Below are 17,226 nucleotides of genomic sequence, written 5' to 3'. Positions count from 1 at the left end.
TAGACAAAGTACTTAATTAGTAAACTTTATGAAAATATAAACTGATGAAGCATTTTTTGACCTTTAAAAAAGCTCTTAGTTTATAAAGTAATATGCGTATTATACTAGTTCAGTCATTTGGAGTTCTGACTTTACTATCATTAAAATTTCTAAATATATCCAAACCTAATGATAGGTGGAAAATGTATCTTAGAACTCAAAAGATTTGTCTTGAAATCCAAACATGAAAATCAATTCATTTGACCTCTGCTCAAGGTGGCAATTGATGTTGAATTATTATGCTGTGAGTAGCATATGTTTTCTTCTCAAGAGAAACTGTGATTTATTTTGGGAAGAAATTAAGAATAAGTACATTAATATGAGATGTGACAACCCACCATCTAATAATTTAGTAGGAAAATAATGAACTCAAAAACAGATGCAAAGTCATCTTATTTGTGTAGCCTGTATGAGGACGACTTTGCATTGCCTCAAGTTCTATCTGCTCTGTTTAAAACAAGGATGTGTTCTAGAGGTCCTTCAAGTAGTAATCTTCTGGAAGCAACCTAGGTGTTCATCCAAAGATGAATAGATAGAGAAGATGTGATATGTGTGTGTATACATGCACATACAATGGAGTATTACTTAGCAATGAAAAAGAATGAACTGTTGCCATTTGCGACAACATAGTTGGACCTAGAGGGTATTACATTAAGTGAAATAAGTCAGACAGAGAACGACAAATACCATACCATCTCACTTACATGTGGAATCAAAAAACAAACAAACAAAACGAAACAGAAACGGACTCCTAGAAACAGAGATCAGAAGGGAGGTGTTTGGGGATGGGTGAAAAGGGGAAGGGGGACATAGTCAATAATATTGTGAGAAGTGTACACGGTGACAGATGAGTGCTGAAGAGCTGGGGATGATCACATCCGTAAGGTATAAAAGTTTTGAATCACTATTGTACATCGGAAACTAATAGAATCAATATAAGATTGTACATCAAATCGACTTAAATATAAAAATAAACTTATAACGTAAGGATTTAAAAAAACTCTTCTCAAAAATTGTTTAACTGACTCTGATGCTCCGACAAGCTTAATTACCTGTCAGCATCTTGTGCACAGATCACGTCATTGTTCAATGTCACACCTCAAATAAATGTACCACATTGGAAAGAGAAACAGGATGTGTTCATCAAATGAGCTTCAGTAACAATTCCATGCTTCCTAACGATATGCATGTGTTTTTTTGGCATTTAGACTCTCGGGATTTGAGCTGCCCTCCTCCATCGTCAGCACGGGATCCGTCCTCACGCTGTGGTTCACCACTGACTTCGCTGTGAGCGCCCAAGGTTTCAAAGCCCTGTATGAAGGTAGGACTGTTCCTGGGCTCTGCACACCTCACTGCGCAGACCATCTCACACTTGTCCCTGGGGATAAAGGTTTTAATGTCGACTTGTATTTCCCGGGTGATTTTGTGGTGCAAACATTTGACTCTTGTGGTATACATTGATGATTGGAGAACACTACTTGGTATCATTGCCAATCATTTTAGCACAAAATGTGTGTTTACAATTTCCCTTTATTGATAGTACTCTTTTTAATTGGAAAAGTGTTTTTTCTTTTGATGTGTAGCAGAGATGTTTTGAGAATCTTGACTACTAATTGACAGCACTCCTTTACTGTGAAGAATTTATTTTTAATGCAGATGAAATTTCTTAAAAAAAATTGTGGGGTGATAATACTGACAGTCCTTAAGTAAAGGGAATTTTATTAAGTGAGTTTTGTTTTCCAAGTTGAAACTTCTAATTGAGAACAAAATTTTGTTTTACTGGTAGGTCATGGCGTGAATCAGGCTTGGGTTTCATTTGTTTTCATGTTTTCGGATTTGTGTCTAGGGTCCCATGGAGTCTCGCTCTCATTACTGAACTAGTTTGGGGAAGACATTTTAAAACGATAAAAGAGAGCTGAACCTTTGATAGAGGAAATAATACAGATGATGACATAACACCTTCTATTTTTATGAAATCGCACTAGTGATAATTTAAGTGCAAATGCTGAGGGGTGTCTATTTTAGTCTTGTTTCATATAGATATTTAAAAGTTTCTCTTCTGTATAGTTCAAAGACTATTATTTTTAACATAAATCCCAGAGCCTGTGAATTGAACACTGTGGTCGGGGTATAGGCCCATCGCTGTTTAGAACACACACCTTTGACTTCGGATATCCTTCTGGACTGTCATGTCTGTATGTGCTCGTATTCAGAGTCCTTACACTTGAGCAAATTCATTCTTTGCGGAAAATAAAGTCTACATGTGCTTTGTGCAACTGAATTTAGCTCGTATGGGATTATCAGAAAGTCCACAGGTGGAATGTCCTCTTTGCACACATGTAAACTGGCCAGTGTATCCTTCTGTTTAACGTTCTGTGTGGAATGATCCTTAGGATGGTAAACTATTCTGACTGCAGTGTCTTCCAGGCCACTGTGTTTATATATAAACCGGCATCAGTGACATGGAAGGATGAATCATTCTTCAGTATGTTACTATCAGGGAGTAATTTATTCTTTGGAGAGTAACACACTAATTTAAGATTAATAGGTGCTATTTGCTTTCAAATTTTCTTATATCTACCACTTCCTGTGTACCCTGACTTCACATAATTTCTTCTTTTGCTTGACATTGCAAAAGTTTTCTAAGGCAATCCATACCAGTCACCCGTGAAACGTAACGTCCAGATATCGTATCTGACATTTGTTCAGCAGATTGATAAGTTTCCACATTCGAGAAATCATGGCAAATTTCCTCCCCTCCCTGACAAAGTTGGTACTTGAAAATCATGTTTTGCTGAATTTCCTAAGATAAATGTTATAGAAACTCTGTTGGTGTGGAGTGATTGCCAAAGGAATAATTGGATCTTTCTGGGCTTTTGTTGTTGGTATCACTGGTTGCCATGATGGTGTAACAAAAAACTATTGGGGAGATTGTCTCTGTAGGAAAATATTTATGAATACCTAAAAAGTATTGAAAAATTACTAGGAAAGTTAACAGGACCATAGTTAAATGTGTATGTGTGTGTGTGTGCGTGTGTGTGCCTGTGTGCGTACCTGTGTTTAAATTGATATGTGGAAATGCTCTTTTTGAAATTTATATTAATATTTTCCTTAGCCAATCTAATCTTCTTTATTGTTTTTAAAAATATTTTATTAAATTTATTGGCGTGACATTGGTTAGTAAAATTATACAGGTTTCAAGTATACAATTATGTAATACATCATCTCTATATCGCATTGTGCGTTCACCTCCCAGAGTCAGTTCTCCTTCTGTCATCATATATTTGATCCCATTTACCCTCATCTACCACCCTCTTCTCCCCTTACCCTGTGGTAAGGACTAAATTATTGTCTGTGTCTATGAGTTTTGTTTGTTTTTCAAATGGTTACATTGCAATATAGTCTATTTACAAGTAAATACTAGTTGTTTTTTTGTGAAGTGCTTTGTCATCAAAACCAAAATTGTATACATCATTTAATGCCATTATTTTTCAAATATTTCTCAATTAGCTTAAAGGTCTCCTGAGGAAATAAATTTGTACTGTCTAAAGAGAAAATAGTTAATTGTAGTCTAAAATTAAGCACTGAAGAATTTATCTAGAAGGGAGTAGAACTTTCATCACAAGCACCAGCTGATTTATCAATAGTTAGATACAACTGTGATGTACCAAGGTGATGTCACTGGAAAAAGGGAGTTATTATTAAGAACAGTACATGAAGTATGCAAATATACCTTTCAAATATAATATAAAGCAGAACCAAGGATAATTGTCAAAAAAATATCTGAAAATTTTTGGAACCAAAACATTGAGTCCTTTTGATGAGTCAGGTTTCTGTCTTTCTCATTAGGTTTTATTTGGATGGGACTGTCCATCAGGTAATTAATATAAGCAAAATAATACAATAAAATATTGATGTTTTATCCAAGACAACTGAACGAAATTTAATTTATATAGAAAATACAAAATCAGCATTTTTAAATATGATTTTCTCTAATCTTAATCTAATACTGTTTTCTTCCAAATATAATTAGGATTTGTTTAATATTATCAGTTTGATATTCAATTTTTTTATTCAAATTCATTTGCTTGAATTGAAGGATATCTTCCAAACTTTGAAAATCTGTCTAATCACAATAAACAAACTTAACTTGGGCACGTAACTTTTTATTTTTTCTGGCAGTACTTTGGAATAGGTAACATTTACATGAATTGTTATTCATGCATGGAAATATTAAGCCACATAACAAGTATGGAAACAATAAATTAAAATATTCTAATGTGTTCAGTCATTGTACTTAACCCTGGAAATAAAAAGGAAATATTTATAAATTTCACACTAACATTACCACAGACAGTAATTAACTCTCTCAATCTGGAGCCTGTCAGGGTCTTAGTAAGTTTATAGATTGTTGGTGAAATCAACATATTTTAACCCATACATACAGAATAATGAAATTGATGTTACTGACTTAATAGGGTGTTTTATAATATTTTATTTGCTAGTTCCATTATTGGACATTATTCTTCATAGTAAACCAAAGAATTTGCATCATTTTCTCTGGTAAATTTATAACAGAAAATATTGGGATTGCACATAATTTAAAATAAGATGGGTGTACTATTGAAATTCCTACATTTGTCAAACAATGAAGTACTAGGTATATAAATATTATTTATTCCTGTATCCTATATGTTGACCTTCTTTAATCAAGATCTTGATTACTAGAGAAATTGCTTGTTTTGTTTATCAAGTTTATGCTATAACAAAAAATCATCTAAATATCAGAAAATTGATGTGGCATGTCAGCCCATGGGAAAGTCTGATGTCATAACAAACATACATGACAACGCATGGCTATCATTCGACTTGAGGAAGAGACCAGGTCAGTTTGGTGACATGTATTAATCTAGAGACTATGTCCCAAAAAAACCTGTCGCTCTGATGCTTTTTTTATTTTTTTCACTTTTTAAAAGGGAATTCCTCTATTTCCTAGTCAATTTTCTTAGTAGTGACAAAGTGAGCTAAATGTTAGAAACATTAATGAGTATATGATGAAAACTTCCAGCTCCAGATGTTAGTAGCTTTGGTTCTGAAGTTTGATTTATTTTTAAATGATGTTTCTTTTGTTAATGCACATCTTTATTTATATCCTGAATTTCATTTCAAATGTTTCATAAACTGTTTGGTAATTTTTTTATACATTGACCTTTAATAATTTATGTCTTGATTGTATTTTAAATATTTAGTTTTCATGAATTATTTACCATGATTTAGGTTCACTTTTCCTATATTTTTGTAGGAACAATCAGTTTTCTTTGACATTGATTGCATTTTTTATAATCTAGCATTTTGTGTGAAGTAGAATTTTTTCATATAATACAACTTATATTTGGATAGAAAGCACCAACTGTGTGCATATCATGAATCCAACATGTATTCACTAACATAAATTATTTCTTTGTATAGAACATCAATAATGTTCCCATTGATGGAGAACTAGCTTTTATTTGTACAATGGGCAAAGGCCTTATCCATGGGATGATAGCTTTTTTTTTAAAGAAATTGGAATGAAGATCATATGCATATTTTGACATACATATTCACTTTTGCAATAATTGCTTAATGAGGCCGAAAGAATGTTAAATTAGATTCTTGTTTAAGACAAAGCTGATAAGAAACAAAGGAATCTGTTCTCTTTAAAATGTCTAAAAATGCTGGCTGACACTGTAGTTAAAAAGGGAGAAATTTTAACCACAAATGTAGACAGTCAAATATTTTGATCAGAAAATACTAATTTTACCTACTTAACATTTATCTCAACTTCCAAATGTGCCATCTTTGAATACATTGACCTTAAATTTTATGCAGGAAATGTGTAACAATCTGAAAGTGTCAAGGTCTATTTTAATGCAAAAATGGGAGGTAGAGGGAGGAGGAATTTGACATTCCTAAATAGTAAAAGTTTGCTTGGGGCAGGAACTTGTGTTTCATAGGAAACAGCTCATTAGTTGGAGTGAGAAAAACAATTGCCAGTGAAGATGGTTTAAGAGACTCCCCTGGGTTATAAAATGCTCTCCTAAGGAAGTCATTTCTTTCGAGTGTTTTTTTATCTTGAAATTATTCATTTTATCAATCATAGCATTATGTTATGCTTACTAAGGTATATATACCTCTATGGATGATGGATGGATGGATGCATGGATGGATAGATAGATGATTGATAGATAGATAGATAGAGTGATAGCCTAGAACAGTATAAACTCTTATATACATTTTGTTATTAAATCTTCACAAGATTTCTATAAGTGAAGTGCAATTACTTAATATTATCAGGTAGAGAAAGTGAGCAGGTGACCTACAGTAATTTAGTTTGCCAGTGTCTCATAGCTACTAAATAGTGCAAGCAGACGTTGAATATAAGTCTACATTTGCAGTTGTAACTCTTGGCCATGCAGCATATATCCTCTCATATACTTAAGTTTATTTGTGTATACATGCATATGCAAATACACTCATAAATATGTGCATATATGCACATGTATGTATCCACAAGATAATTTCATTTTACACATGTATACATATACAAATATATACACACAGTGGTTATATAAATGAACACCCGTTTATTCATTCATTCTTTCTCTCATTTATGTATGAAGCATTCATTGAGCGTCTACCAGAGACGCAATACTAATAGGAATAGAAAGATAAGAACGGTGCTTGTTCTGAAGGACTAGTAAAGGAGAAATGACAAAATTCAGTAGAACATAGAGTGAAAGTTACAGGATTTGACAACCAGGCCAAAGGGGAAGGTCAGGTGTATGTGGGCCACGTAGACATCCTGGCAGAATTCCTGCTTGGGCTATATCTCCAACAATATCTTCAGAGCACTCCTGCTAAGAGCTGCCCCGGAGCAGGCGCTGACTAGTAGTTTGCCGGGAAGACAGATACCAGGAGGGTCTTTCTGAGTGAGGGAGAATCACGAGCAAACGCGTGGAGAAAAGCACACACCATCTTTAAAGCCATAAGCAGTTTGGTGGACAGGAGAGGGGGATGCAGAAGCAAGAGGAAGCTGATGGGAGTATCTGAAGGGGAGCAGAGGGGAGCTGTCCTGGGCTCTGGTGCTCAGAGGTCCAGGCAGGATGCTTCCAACCTACCTCCCAGTTTGGAGGTCAGCTTTCAATTGGCTCATCCAGGAGCCTGAGCATTTTCTGCCAGCCAGCCTTAGAGAAAAGGCTGGAATCGAGTCACTGTGCTACAAAAGGAAGGATAGTGCTTTTGTTTGCCTCTGCTTCCATTTTGCAATTGTGTCATCTTCGGTGTTTGACTGTTGGTTGTGGTACCCGCAATGTAAGCAGAGAGAAGAGGGATAACCTGGATTAAATGGATTCTGAATGCTTGTCGCGCTTTTGACTTGAGCTGTGAGATGGCATATACACCATCACTGATGGTGTTTTCCTTTGGATGCTGGAGGACAATGATGGACTCTGAGGAAAAAAACAAGCAAACAAACAAACAGAAACCCCTGAGTCCTTGATATATGGTACAAAGTAAATATTCAAAATAAGTTGATAAAAAATCTCCACTGAACTCCACCTTAATTTCATCCAGGAATTCATATTTCTTTTCCTCAAAACCTAAAAGAATTGCTGTGTCCCACAAGCAAATCCTCTTTAAAAAATAATAGACTCAATACAGGCCATCCAATTAAACCTGTAAGAACCTAAAATGGACTTTCATTCATTATACATTTATTTTATGGAAGTGAAGGGCTTACATTTTCATACAGTACTTAGCTTTTCACCAGGTAAAAGCGAATCTTGGCTACAACACACACCTTTCATTGTGGGTTTCACTAAGTCGTTAAGTCCGGGGGTGGGGGATGGCTTCTTGCTGCCTGTGTTTCTCCTTGGCTGAATGCATTTGGCATTTCCCTCTGACACATCCCTCAAGCAGAATTTTCTTTCCTTTAACATCCATGAATCTGGATTTAAAAGGAGCAGCTAGATTATTACCCTTCAAGCTCAAAGCTTTATTTAGAATGTCAGCACCGATTTATTTCTCCCTTGAAGTGATTATCCAAACTCAACCTGAATTAAAGCATGGAACAGGAGTGACCCACGTGGCAGGAGAGAAACTCCCCTCAGGGGAGAAGCGTTGGTGAAGGAACCACAGTTAGCTGTCCGTTAGTTGACACGCTAACATTAGTTTGGACTTAGAACAATTACTGAAGCTAAAACTTCTAGATGGGAAACTTTATAGAATGACTTTCCTCTTGATAATTTAGGTAAACTAGCTTGGTGAGCCCAGGTAAAGACACACTTTTCAGTGAGGACACACTTGGTTTTTGTAGTGAGCCAAGCTGTTGATCTTCATATCAGCCCTTCACTAGGCTTATTTGTCAGAGCCTGGCATCTTTTGTGTGCTCCATTTGCAGATTTTCAACAGTAGGAGTAGGTACATTGGAACCACAAAAGGTTTTCAAACGACTTTTGAGAATAATTATTGCTGTTAGTAACATCAATACAAACATTTCTAAAAAGCCCAGACTAAGGAGAAATGTGAATATTTTCTGAAAGGTCAACGTTACGGCAATCAAATGCAATAGACAGACTCACCCTGCTAAACTGTTGAGTGACACTTTGTGATGAGCTGGAAAGCTGCATATTCTAGTTAGGGTGACATTTCTTTTCTTTTTTCCCTCAAGTCTTAACTAATGTAGGTAGGTGTTTTGCTAGTGTTTAGTTTTTTCATTTGTTCATTCTTTATTCTAAAATAAGAAGAACATAAGCTGGAGGTCACTGAGGAAAGGCAAAATTGCATCTTTTGTACTTCTGGGTATACATGGTTAGTTTAAGGCAGTACAAGGAGGAGATGTGAAAGAATGAGGTTGATTGGGATTGTGGAAAAAAGAAAAAAAACAAACAGGCATACAATGACTGAAATCAAAAGGATCCAAGGACAATGGAAATGAACATTAAATATTTAAATTAGGAAAGAATATACTACAATTTGATAGATAAAATCATTTTAGTTTTTGGAGGAAATTAGAGAAATACCTCCCCTTTTCAGGCTCTTTTGTGAAGGATAGCTATATCATATTAAATGTAATCAACCTGTAGCCATAGCTAAAAGTGAAGCTTGAACCAAATTTACATCTAAATGATAAAAAAAAGAGAGATATTTATTTACCTGCAGTGTTCCTAAATCAGCCTGCAAGAGATTTCAGAGTTCATTTCCATTTCTGACTTTGCACTTAATTTTTAAAATTAATTTATCATTGGTTCTGATATTCTTGCTACTGAAGTTTGATGGGTCACTGATTAATGGGTCATCTGTGTTGCTAAGTCGAAGCATATTTTTCGAAGGGTGTGTTAGCCTAAAGAGTTTCCAGACTTATTAGGCAGTTTCTTTCTTCTTCTTCTTTTTTTTATTGTTTTAATGGAGCCAGAAAATGGTAATCCACAGTTTCTTCTGAATAATAGACACAATGGTGACCTCTATAGGATTCATAGTCTCAGATGGTCGGTTATGGGTTTATTCTGAGTTTCAACAAAATAAGGCATTGATTGTATTGATTGACTTGAAAAGGCATCACATAGAATTGTACTGTGTGGTGTGCATTTTCTATAATCAGTCATCGCTTATCACTTTTAATTGCTTGTTTCACTTCTTATTCTTTAGTGCTAATCAGACAGTGTAAATCTAAGAGTGAACCATCTTCAATTGTGTCCAAGCATGGATCAAAAGATTGAGATACAGAAATGAAATTAAGCTTTCAAATAAATAAATCTGTATGTTTTGCATTTCTGTGCATTCTCACCAATCTTTTCTCTGAAAATGGAGAACGTTGACCCCACGCCGCTAAAATGCCTACCTCGTGACGTTAGAGGATGAAATGTCCTTTCCAGACGGCCTCCTGGTTTGTTGAACAAGCTTCCTTGCAGACACTCTTGACTTTGGTTCTCTCAAAATACAACCTTAGTTTTATTTTCTATCTTTGGGGGATAAAATGCCATTTAATGAAAGAAGAGTGGCCTGGGGCTTGTCAACTTACAACATGAATTTGTATGCGTCCCATTAAGCTTCAGTAGTCATTTAAATCATATATATCTTGTAAGATTTAATTTTGATTTCCAACCAGGCATATATTTTTTTCCCTAAAATATGTTTTCGAATATTAGATTAATGGAATGGAAAGCCACATTGGGGAAGGAGAGGAGGGTGGATGAGTGGACAGCTGGTGTGTGGGGACATTTCAGTTTTCTCCTGCATTCTGCCTGGTGTAGGAGGTAACAAATGGGAGATTTTATGCAGGACACATTTCAGCTCTGGATGTGTTATCCATCTTAACTCAGAAAAATGGGGTTTCAGCATTCCACATCTTATTTTTCATTTTTTAAGACTTTCACACTTGCTCAAAACCTTCCCACATGCCATAAATCTGACATGTGTATCATAATTTACATATTTACTTGACTTTTTTTTGGAAGGAAAGCTCAGATGCATGAATCATGAGAACAGCTATGGCTTTTTATATGAGTGCAGTGGTAACAAATGATTGTTGTATTATTTAAGTTCACCACGTCACGAGAACCAGCTCACATGTGTTTACAGTTAATCCTCTGGCAGCATATTTATTACTGGAGTTCCTAAAAAATTAAGCGAGGTATCATTTCATTTGTAAACTGTATAAAATAATTGCAATTTGCTTTCAATTTAAACAACGAATGAAATACATTACAATGAAAAGCTGCATCACATTACAACATTACATGCATTAATGTTTTGTATTTTAGGTAGTATTTTTGCCTCATTTAATTCTTGCAGTTTTCAATGACCTCGATACAAGATGACACCTAGTATCTTAAACCAGCGTCACATTAATACTTTAAAATAAAAATAGACTTTATCATACATTAACTTTCATTTAATTCTTAAAACTTTTTAAGTAGATACTTTATTTGTATAGAGTTACCCCAAGAGGTAAGGTAATTTTCCAAATGTTACACTGACGTCCAGGGGCAGAGAGGAGCTGGAATGTGGTATCTCTAAAGAGAACTGACTAGCTCTTTCTGTCAAGGGCCAGGCAGTAACTGTTCCTAGCTCTGCAGTTGTCTGGTACAGCCACATGGGAAGGCAGCCTGACACTGCCTAAGGCTGGGTGTTTTTTCCTTCTGTGTCAGTTCAGCTTCATTATTTAACTCATCCTGTCAAAACACTGTAGAAAAAGTAAATGGACTTAAGATGGGCTGCCTTCAGTGGCCCGTCTAACTATTTTGATGGAACTGAGAAGACAATTTTGTTAATCCTAGGAGTCAAATACCAGATGATTCCAGAGTTTCAGGGAACTAAGTCACTTCTAAGTTGATAATCAGCACATTCTCTGGTGTTATTTACACACAGGGCTTGCTCAAAATGTTTGCCTTTGTATTTTTGTGTGAGCCGTGGCCAAGAAGGGGGTCTGTCTCTCCTGCTGTGGGCCCCATCCCACAGGCCTACCTTTCCTTTGTGTGTGTTCTCCTCTTAGACACTCCTGCTGACAGGCACTGCTCTTGGATTTCACCCCAAAAGAGACTCCTTAAACTTCTTAGTATAAAATGGGAAAATCAACTTAGTATAAAATCAACTATCCAGAATCCCTATTTCCATCTTATCGCTGCCTAGAGAACAGTTTCCGTGTTTCCCTGAAAATAAGACCTAACCAGAAAATAAGCCCTACCATGATTTTTCAGGAGGACATCCCCTGAACATAAGCCCTAATGTGTCTTTTGGAGCAAAACTTAATATAAGACCTGGTCTTATTTTCCGGGAAATACAGTAGTGAAAGGTTTGTTAGGAAGACGTGGCTGCTGAGATCTAATTTTTATGCAGTTGGGCAAAAAAAGTTGAGTTTTGGATGTCACTTTCCTAGCACGTCTATTTGTGACTTACATTTCCCTAAATTGTACCGTTTTGAGCACGAATGAACCCCTGGAGGCCCAGTGGTGACTAGTTCACATTGTTTTAGTTGTTCTCTCGGAGGACGCATGCAGTACGGAAGGCACTGTTGGGAGGATTTGGAGCACTCGACGGTGTGAAACTCTGCCAGCGGAAAAGTCCTACTCAGCATAACGGAGTTGTAATATGTGCACAATGATGCTCTCCGCCATCTGACAGCTGTTTGGCTCCTCTGTGAAATGAATTAGTGCCGTCATTTTACTAATAGACCCCAAATAAAATTGTCGGCATTGTTCCTGTGAGCAGTTCTGACAGAACCTGTCTAAATGAGTCGTCCTCTCACTGGGCACAGTCTTGCCTGGTACAGGACAGGCCATCAGAACACGGGGCATTACTCAGAATCTAACTGAGGGGCAAAGTGCTTCTCAGAGTGACTGTCACATAGGATGACTGTGAATACCCACAGACGTGTCTACAGCGGTCAGTGGCTCCCTTGTGAGGCCAGTCCCAAGGCGTGCACTGCCCTGGCCCAGCGCTCTGGGATGTAATTGCCCACTGGGCTCAGATACATCTGCAGCATTTCTTTGAGGTCTAGCATTGTGCTAAATGTAAGGGTGGTTTCATCAAAAGCGATAGATCCACTCTGTCTTGTGGAGCTGACCGATGAGACGGGGCATGTGTCTCGCACAGGGGTAAGGCCGTGCTGTGCAAAGTCATGTTTTTGTGTTTGGTTTTTTATCATCAACAACAAAAAATAAAAACAAAAGCCCTGATGTTTTGTATAGTATAATCTGAATCCAGTGAGATGGCTTCACGGCATTTATATTAGAATTATTCGTTAAATTGCTAGGTGTTTTACATAATCTTATGTTACTCTTTTAAACCACACTGATATCATTGGGTGTTAAAATCCTCGCTTTACAGATGAAGGACTGGAGTTAAGCAGCTGGTTTGTGCTCACACAGCTTGTAGGTGGCTGGCCCCCAAATTTGAAACCATTTATTGTCTAAGAAAATTGAGAAACAAACAAACAAAAAATACTGAGTCTCAAATTAGGTGCCATTCCTTCAGTCTATTAAGATAATTATTATTTTCCTCTGTACTTCACTTTTCCAAGATAAGGATTCTCAGTTCATGCAAAACCATCAGTTTGAATAACTAACAGACCAAAATGGTCCTTTGAAGAAAACGCATTGTGTAGCTATGCCTTTTCAGAAGTGAGAGCGCATCCGGATGTGAACTGATGTGAGCGGGGAGACAGAGTCTGAGGTCCCCGTTTCTGAGCAGTGGACTGCGTGGGGAGGTGGGGGGCGGAAGTGGTGTGTGGGGGGGTGCGTGATCCTCTTGCTGGGCTCGGGACAGACCAGCCATGGTCAGACTCCAGTTTTTATTACTTCCCGTTGTGCCCTGGGAAAATCCCTTAACCCCTTTGACCCTGTTTCCACATTTTAAAACCAGGATGATAGTAACAGAGTTAGTGACATGGTAGGCTGTTTGGAAGAATTAACTGAGTGAATTAAATGTGCACCGAGGGCCCTACCAGAGCGCCTGCTACAAAGTAAGTGTTGGCTGTTGTGGTGGGAGGTTGAAGTCTAGTGGTAGAAGGTTCCTACATGAAGTCCTGCTCACAGCTATTCATTCAGTCAGTTTCTATTTAACAAGATTAATCATAATGAAGTGAAACGTATTCCAAATGAATTTTACACGTGAATGTGACATAAATAAAATATAATGTTAGTTCTACAAACACAATGTAAGTAATATAAATGGCTATTAACCATCAGTTCCACATAAATTCATATCTTAATACCAACTAAACTCAATTATTTTTAAACTTTGTATTTACTGTAGTAAACATCACCTTTTCAAACATATTTCCTCCCCTCTCCCCATCTTTGTATTTATATTCTATTTCCAAATACATGCCTGCACTCTCTAACAATTTCTACATAAATGTGCGTCATGTGAAATGTGCAAACAGGACTTTAATAAATGTTAGGCTAAAAGTAAAATAATTGGAAACTGCAAAATTAAATAAACAGTTTCCTGACAAGATGTTAAAAGCCACAGTTAAAGACATTTTGTTTTTCTCACTACTGCATTTAATATTCCCATGATCATGGGGGTTTCCTAGAGGCAGCTTTCGTGAGCAGTGTTTCCCAAACTTGATTGGGCCATGAAATTAATTTTCATGGAGCTTCTCATGAGGGTGGGGTGACTGGAGACCTTTCGAGAAAACATGCTAAGTCCGCCCCATCATTGTCCCCAGTTTCCTATGTCCACCCCTGAGCTTATCAATCCCCTTTCGGTAGAATGTATGATGCATTCTCCCGGGACTGCTCTGCTTTGTCACTGTCTGAAAAAAAGTAAGCTGTGGCCCAGCCACAATGGCAGTGGTCCAGGTGATGGGCCATCTTGTTGCTGGCCCACCTGGTCCCTGTGGTCTGCATGCTGAGACCATTACTGTAAAAGACAATTTCCTCCTGCAAGCTTTTTTGCTGGATTCTGTTCCACAGGTTAAAAAAAAAAAAAAAAAAAAAAAAAAAAGTGGAGCTGTTTACACTTTTTTTTTTTAATTTTATTTTTTAATTTATTGGGGTGACAATTGTTAGTAAAATTACATAGATTTCAGGTGTGCAATTCTGTATCACATCATCCATAAATCACACTGTGTGTTCACCACCCAGAGTCAGCTCCCCTTCCATCACCTATCCGGAGAATATCTTAAGCAGTACAGTTACTAGATGGCTATTTTAAGGGTGTCAAATGAGCCAGCACAGCCTTTGGGTGTTGCCACTTTCTGACATGGTGACACTGACCCTGCCTGGTAATGGGGACTCTGAGCATCTTCTTGGGACACACACCAAACTGGGGGGGCAAGGGTCGGGGAGGAGGTACTCAGCAGCAAGATGTGATTTGGGCTTTGTCTCATCAGATTGTAAAATAATTATGTCAGGAAAGATACTAGTATAAATAAAGACAGTACAAGTGGTAGTGAAAATATACGAACTAAGAATAAAAAGCATTGAAACCCTTATGATGATGTGACTAAAATGGGAAAGAGTTTATTTCCATATATTAAGTAATAGAGGTTAATGAGTTAAAACTCACCTGTGATCATCCTTTTCCATATCAGCATCTTGAAAAGAGAACTTGAGGTCCTTTTGCTAATGATATTAAATTGGAATGATTTTCACATAAATACCTCCGCTTATTAATCCATTTTAGAAAAGTATAAAAAGTCTGTAACTGGGGAAAATTTTGTTTAGTATGTTCACTTGGAATTTAGAATATTAAGTGGCTTATAGGCTGTATACAGCACCCTGTGCGGAAAACTCTGTAAAATTTAAATTAGCACTCAAGGTCACTTCTGCACTATTGTAGATTGCCAATATTAAAGGTGACAGAATAGACACATTTATTTACTGTATTTGGCTCTCCATATATACTTTTGTTCTACAAATATTTATTGACCACCTACTTGCTATACATTCAACATTTCGTAGGCATTCAATATATAGCCTTGAACAAAGGAGAACAAGATCCCTGGGCTCACAACTCGCAAATTGGTGGAGGAAGCACTAGCGGAAACACACACATAATTATAATATACAGACGGGTGATGTGATCCAGGTGCCAAAATTGCCCAGAAACAAGGCTGCATGAAACAGCGAGGGGGGGGGGCGGGGAAAGCAGCTAGTGGTTCCATATGAAGAGTGTCAGGTGGGACACTGAAGACGTCAGGTTCCAAGCTGGGGACTTAGGACGAAGGGTCTGGAAATGATAATGAGGGGCTAACCCCAGTGATCGTTCTCGGGGACATGGCGGGCCCTGCTGGACAGGGCTTCCGGGAAACAGTGCTGCTGGGAAGGGCACCCCAGTTTCCCTTAGAAAGTGAAGGGGGGCATTCACAGTGGGGGAGGTGAGCGGGGAAGATGGCGTTCTTGAGGAGTTTGGGTCAGAATACAATGGAATGGAAGTCGGAGCTCTCCCGAGAGCCTGGCGAACACAACGACGTGAGTCCAGACAGGCTCAAGGCTAGTATGTGACAGGAGGGAAGGGTGAAGGCTGGTCCGAAGGTCCCGGGCTCTGAAGCACCCCGCGTTGGTGAGTGGACAGGCCTACTCAGGGAATTATTAGCTTGAAATTGTGTGCTTTCTAAAAACAAAACACATACATATAATTTAAATTAGCACTTAATTTTAATTATTTTAATTTAAATTATAATTTAAATTAAAATTATATTTAATTTAAAGTATAATTTAAATTAAAAATGGCCTGATATAGCTAACTTTGGAAATCCTTATGTTGTGAACAAGCTGTAATGATATTTGTGGGTTCGCTTGGACCATGTTTAATTTTATTCTTGTATAGATATTATAATATTTTTAATTGCAAATATCACGACATATGTATCTGCAATATTTTTAAAAAGCATGCAATGCCTAAATCCATAGAGCTGTTTCAGAAACCATTTAAAAAGGATTTTCTTTTAATTTCGATTGAGAAATATTTTGACCAAACAGTAAATGAACACATCTTTCCAGCTTCAAACAAAAGTTTTATGCAGTGTTAATAAAGAAGTCTTACCTTTTAAGGCGTCTGTACTTCATATAGAGTCATTCCCTTACCATCAAGGATATCATATTGCAAGCTCAGCACTGTATTAACTTTCAGATTCGAACGTAACAAGAGTCAATTTCATTTTAAGAATCTATTGTTAAAATATCTCTGGAACACAGACCTTATAATATACTGAAAATGAAGTCGTGGTGCTATATTCAGCACTTAGCGCACAGCACAAAAGTCGGGTACCTGGTGAATCCGTGCTGAGTCGATTCTCCTGCTATTAAATAAAAATTGTACTTCAAATGACCTAATAATCTTTTAAAAGCATTTGCTCAAAGACATTTTTAAAAAGGAAAAAAAAAATGCATGCACTCTATCAGAGCGGTATTCTTAGAAACAAAGTCTCCATTAAAAACTCTGAAATCAAAGGCAAATTAGTGTGAGGCAGCCTAAAATATGGGTTACATTAAATTTAAAGCCTTCAGGACTACAGGTCAGCTTGGATTCCCGCCATGGTACCCAACTTCAGCAGCTCTGATGAAAGTAATTGCTGACACGGCTGGCCCCATGCCTTGCGTGGAAGGCGGAGTGAGGGCACTTTCGATTGACTTTGTTTGGATTTGTGATGTCGCTGAATGGAAGAATTTCCTAGAACAGATGGATCAATCTCGATCT

At 37.2% G+C, this 17,226-nt stretch overlaps 1 protein-coding gene across 1 annotated transcript in view; it reads left to right on the top strand.

Moving 5' to 3' along the window:
* CSMD1 (CUB and Sushi multiple domains 1) overlaps positions 1–17,226 on the top strand; it is a 1,609,724-nt gene that overhangs the window by 479,197 nt on the left and 1,113,301 nt on the right. The window contains exon 3 of the mRNA XM_033104535.1: positions 1,248–1,360. Within this exon, the coding sequence (XP_032960426.1) occupies positions 1,248–1,360 (113 nt within the window). The remainder of the gene's footprint in view (positions 1–1,247; positions 1,361–17,226) is intronic.

This window comes from Rhinolophus ferrumequinum, chromosome 4, assembly GCF_004115265.2.
Source record: "Rhinolophus ferrumequinum isolate MPI-CBG mRhiFer1 chromosome 4, mRhiFer1_v1.p, whole genome shotgun sequence".
In the NCBI taxonomy this organism is placed as follows: Eukaryota; Metazoa; Chordata; class Mammalia; order Chiroptera; family Rhinolophidae; genus Rhinolophus; species Rhinolophus ferrumequinum.
The sequence above is the reverse complement of the archived record's forward strand: the minus strand, read 5'-3'. Positions and strand labels throughout refer to the sequence as shown.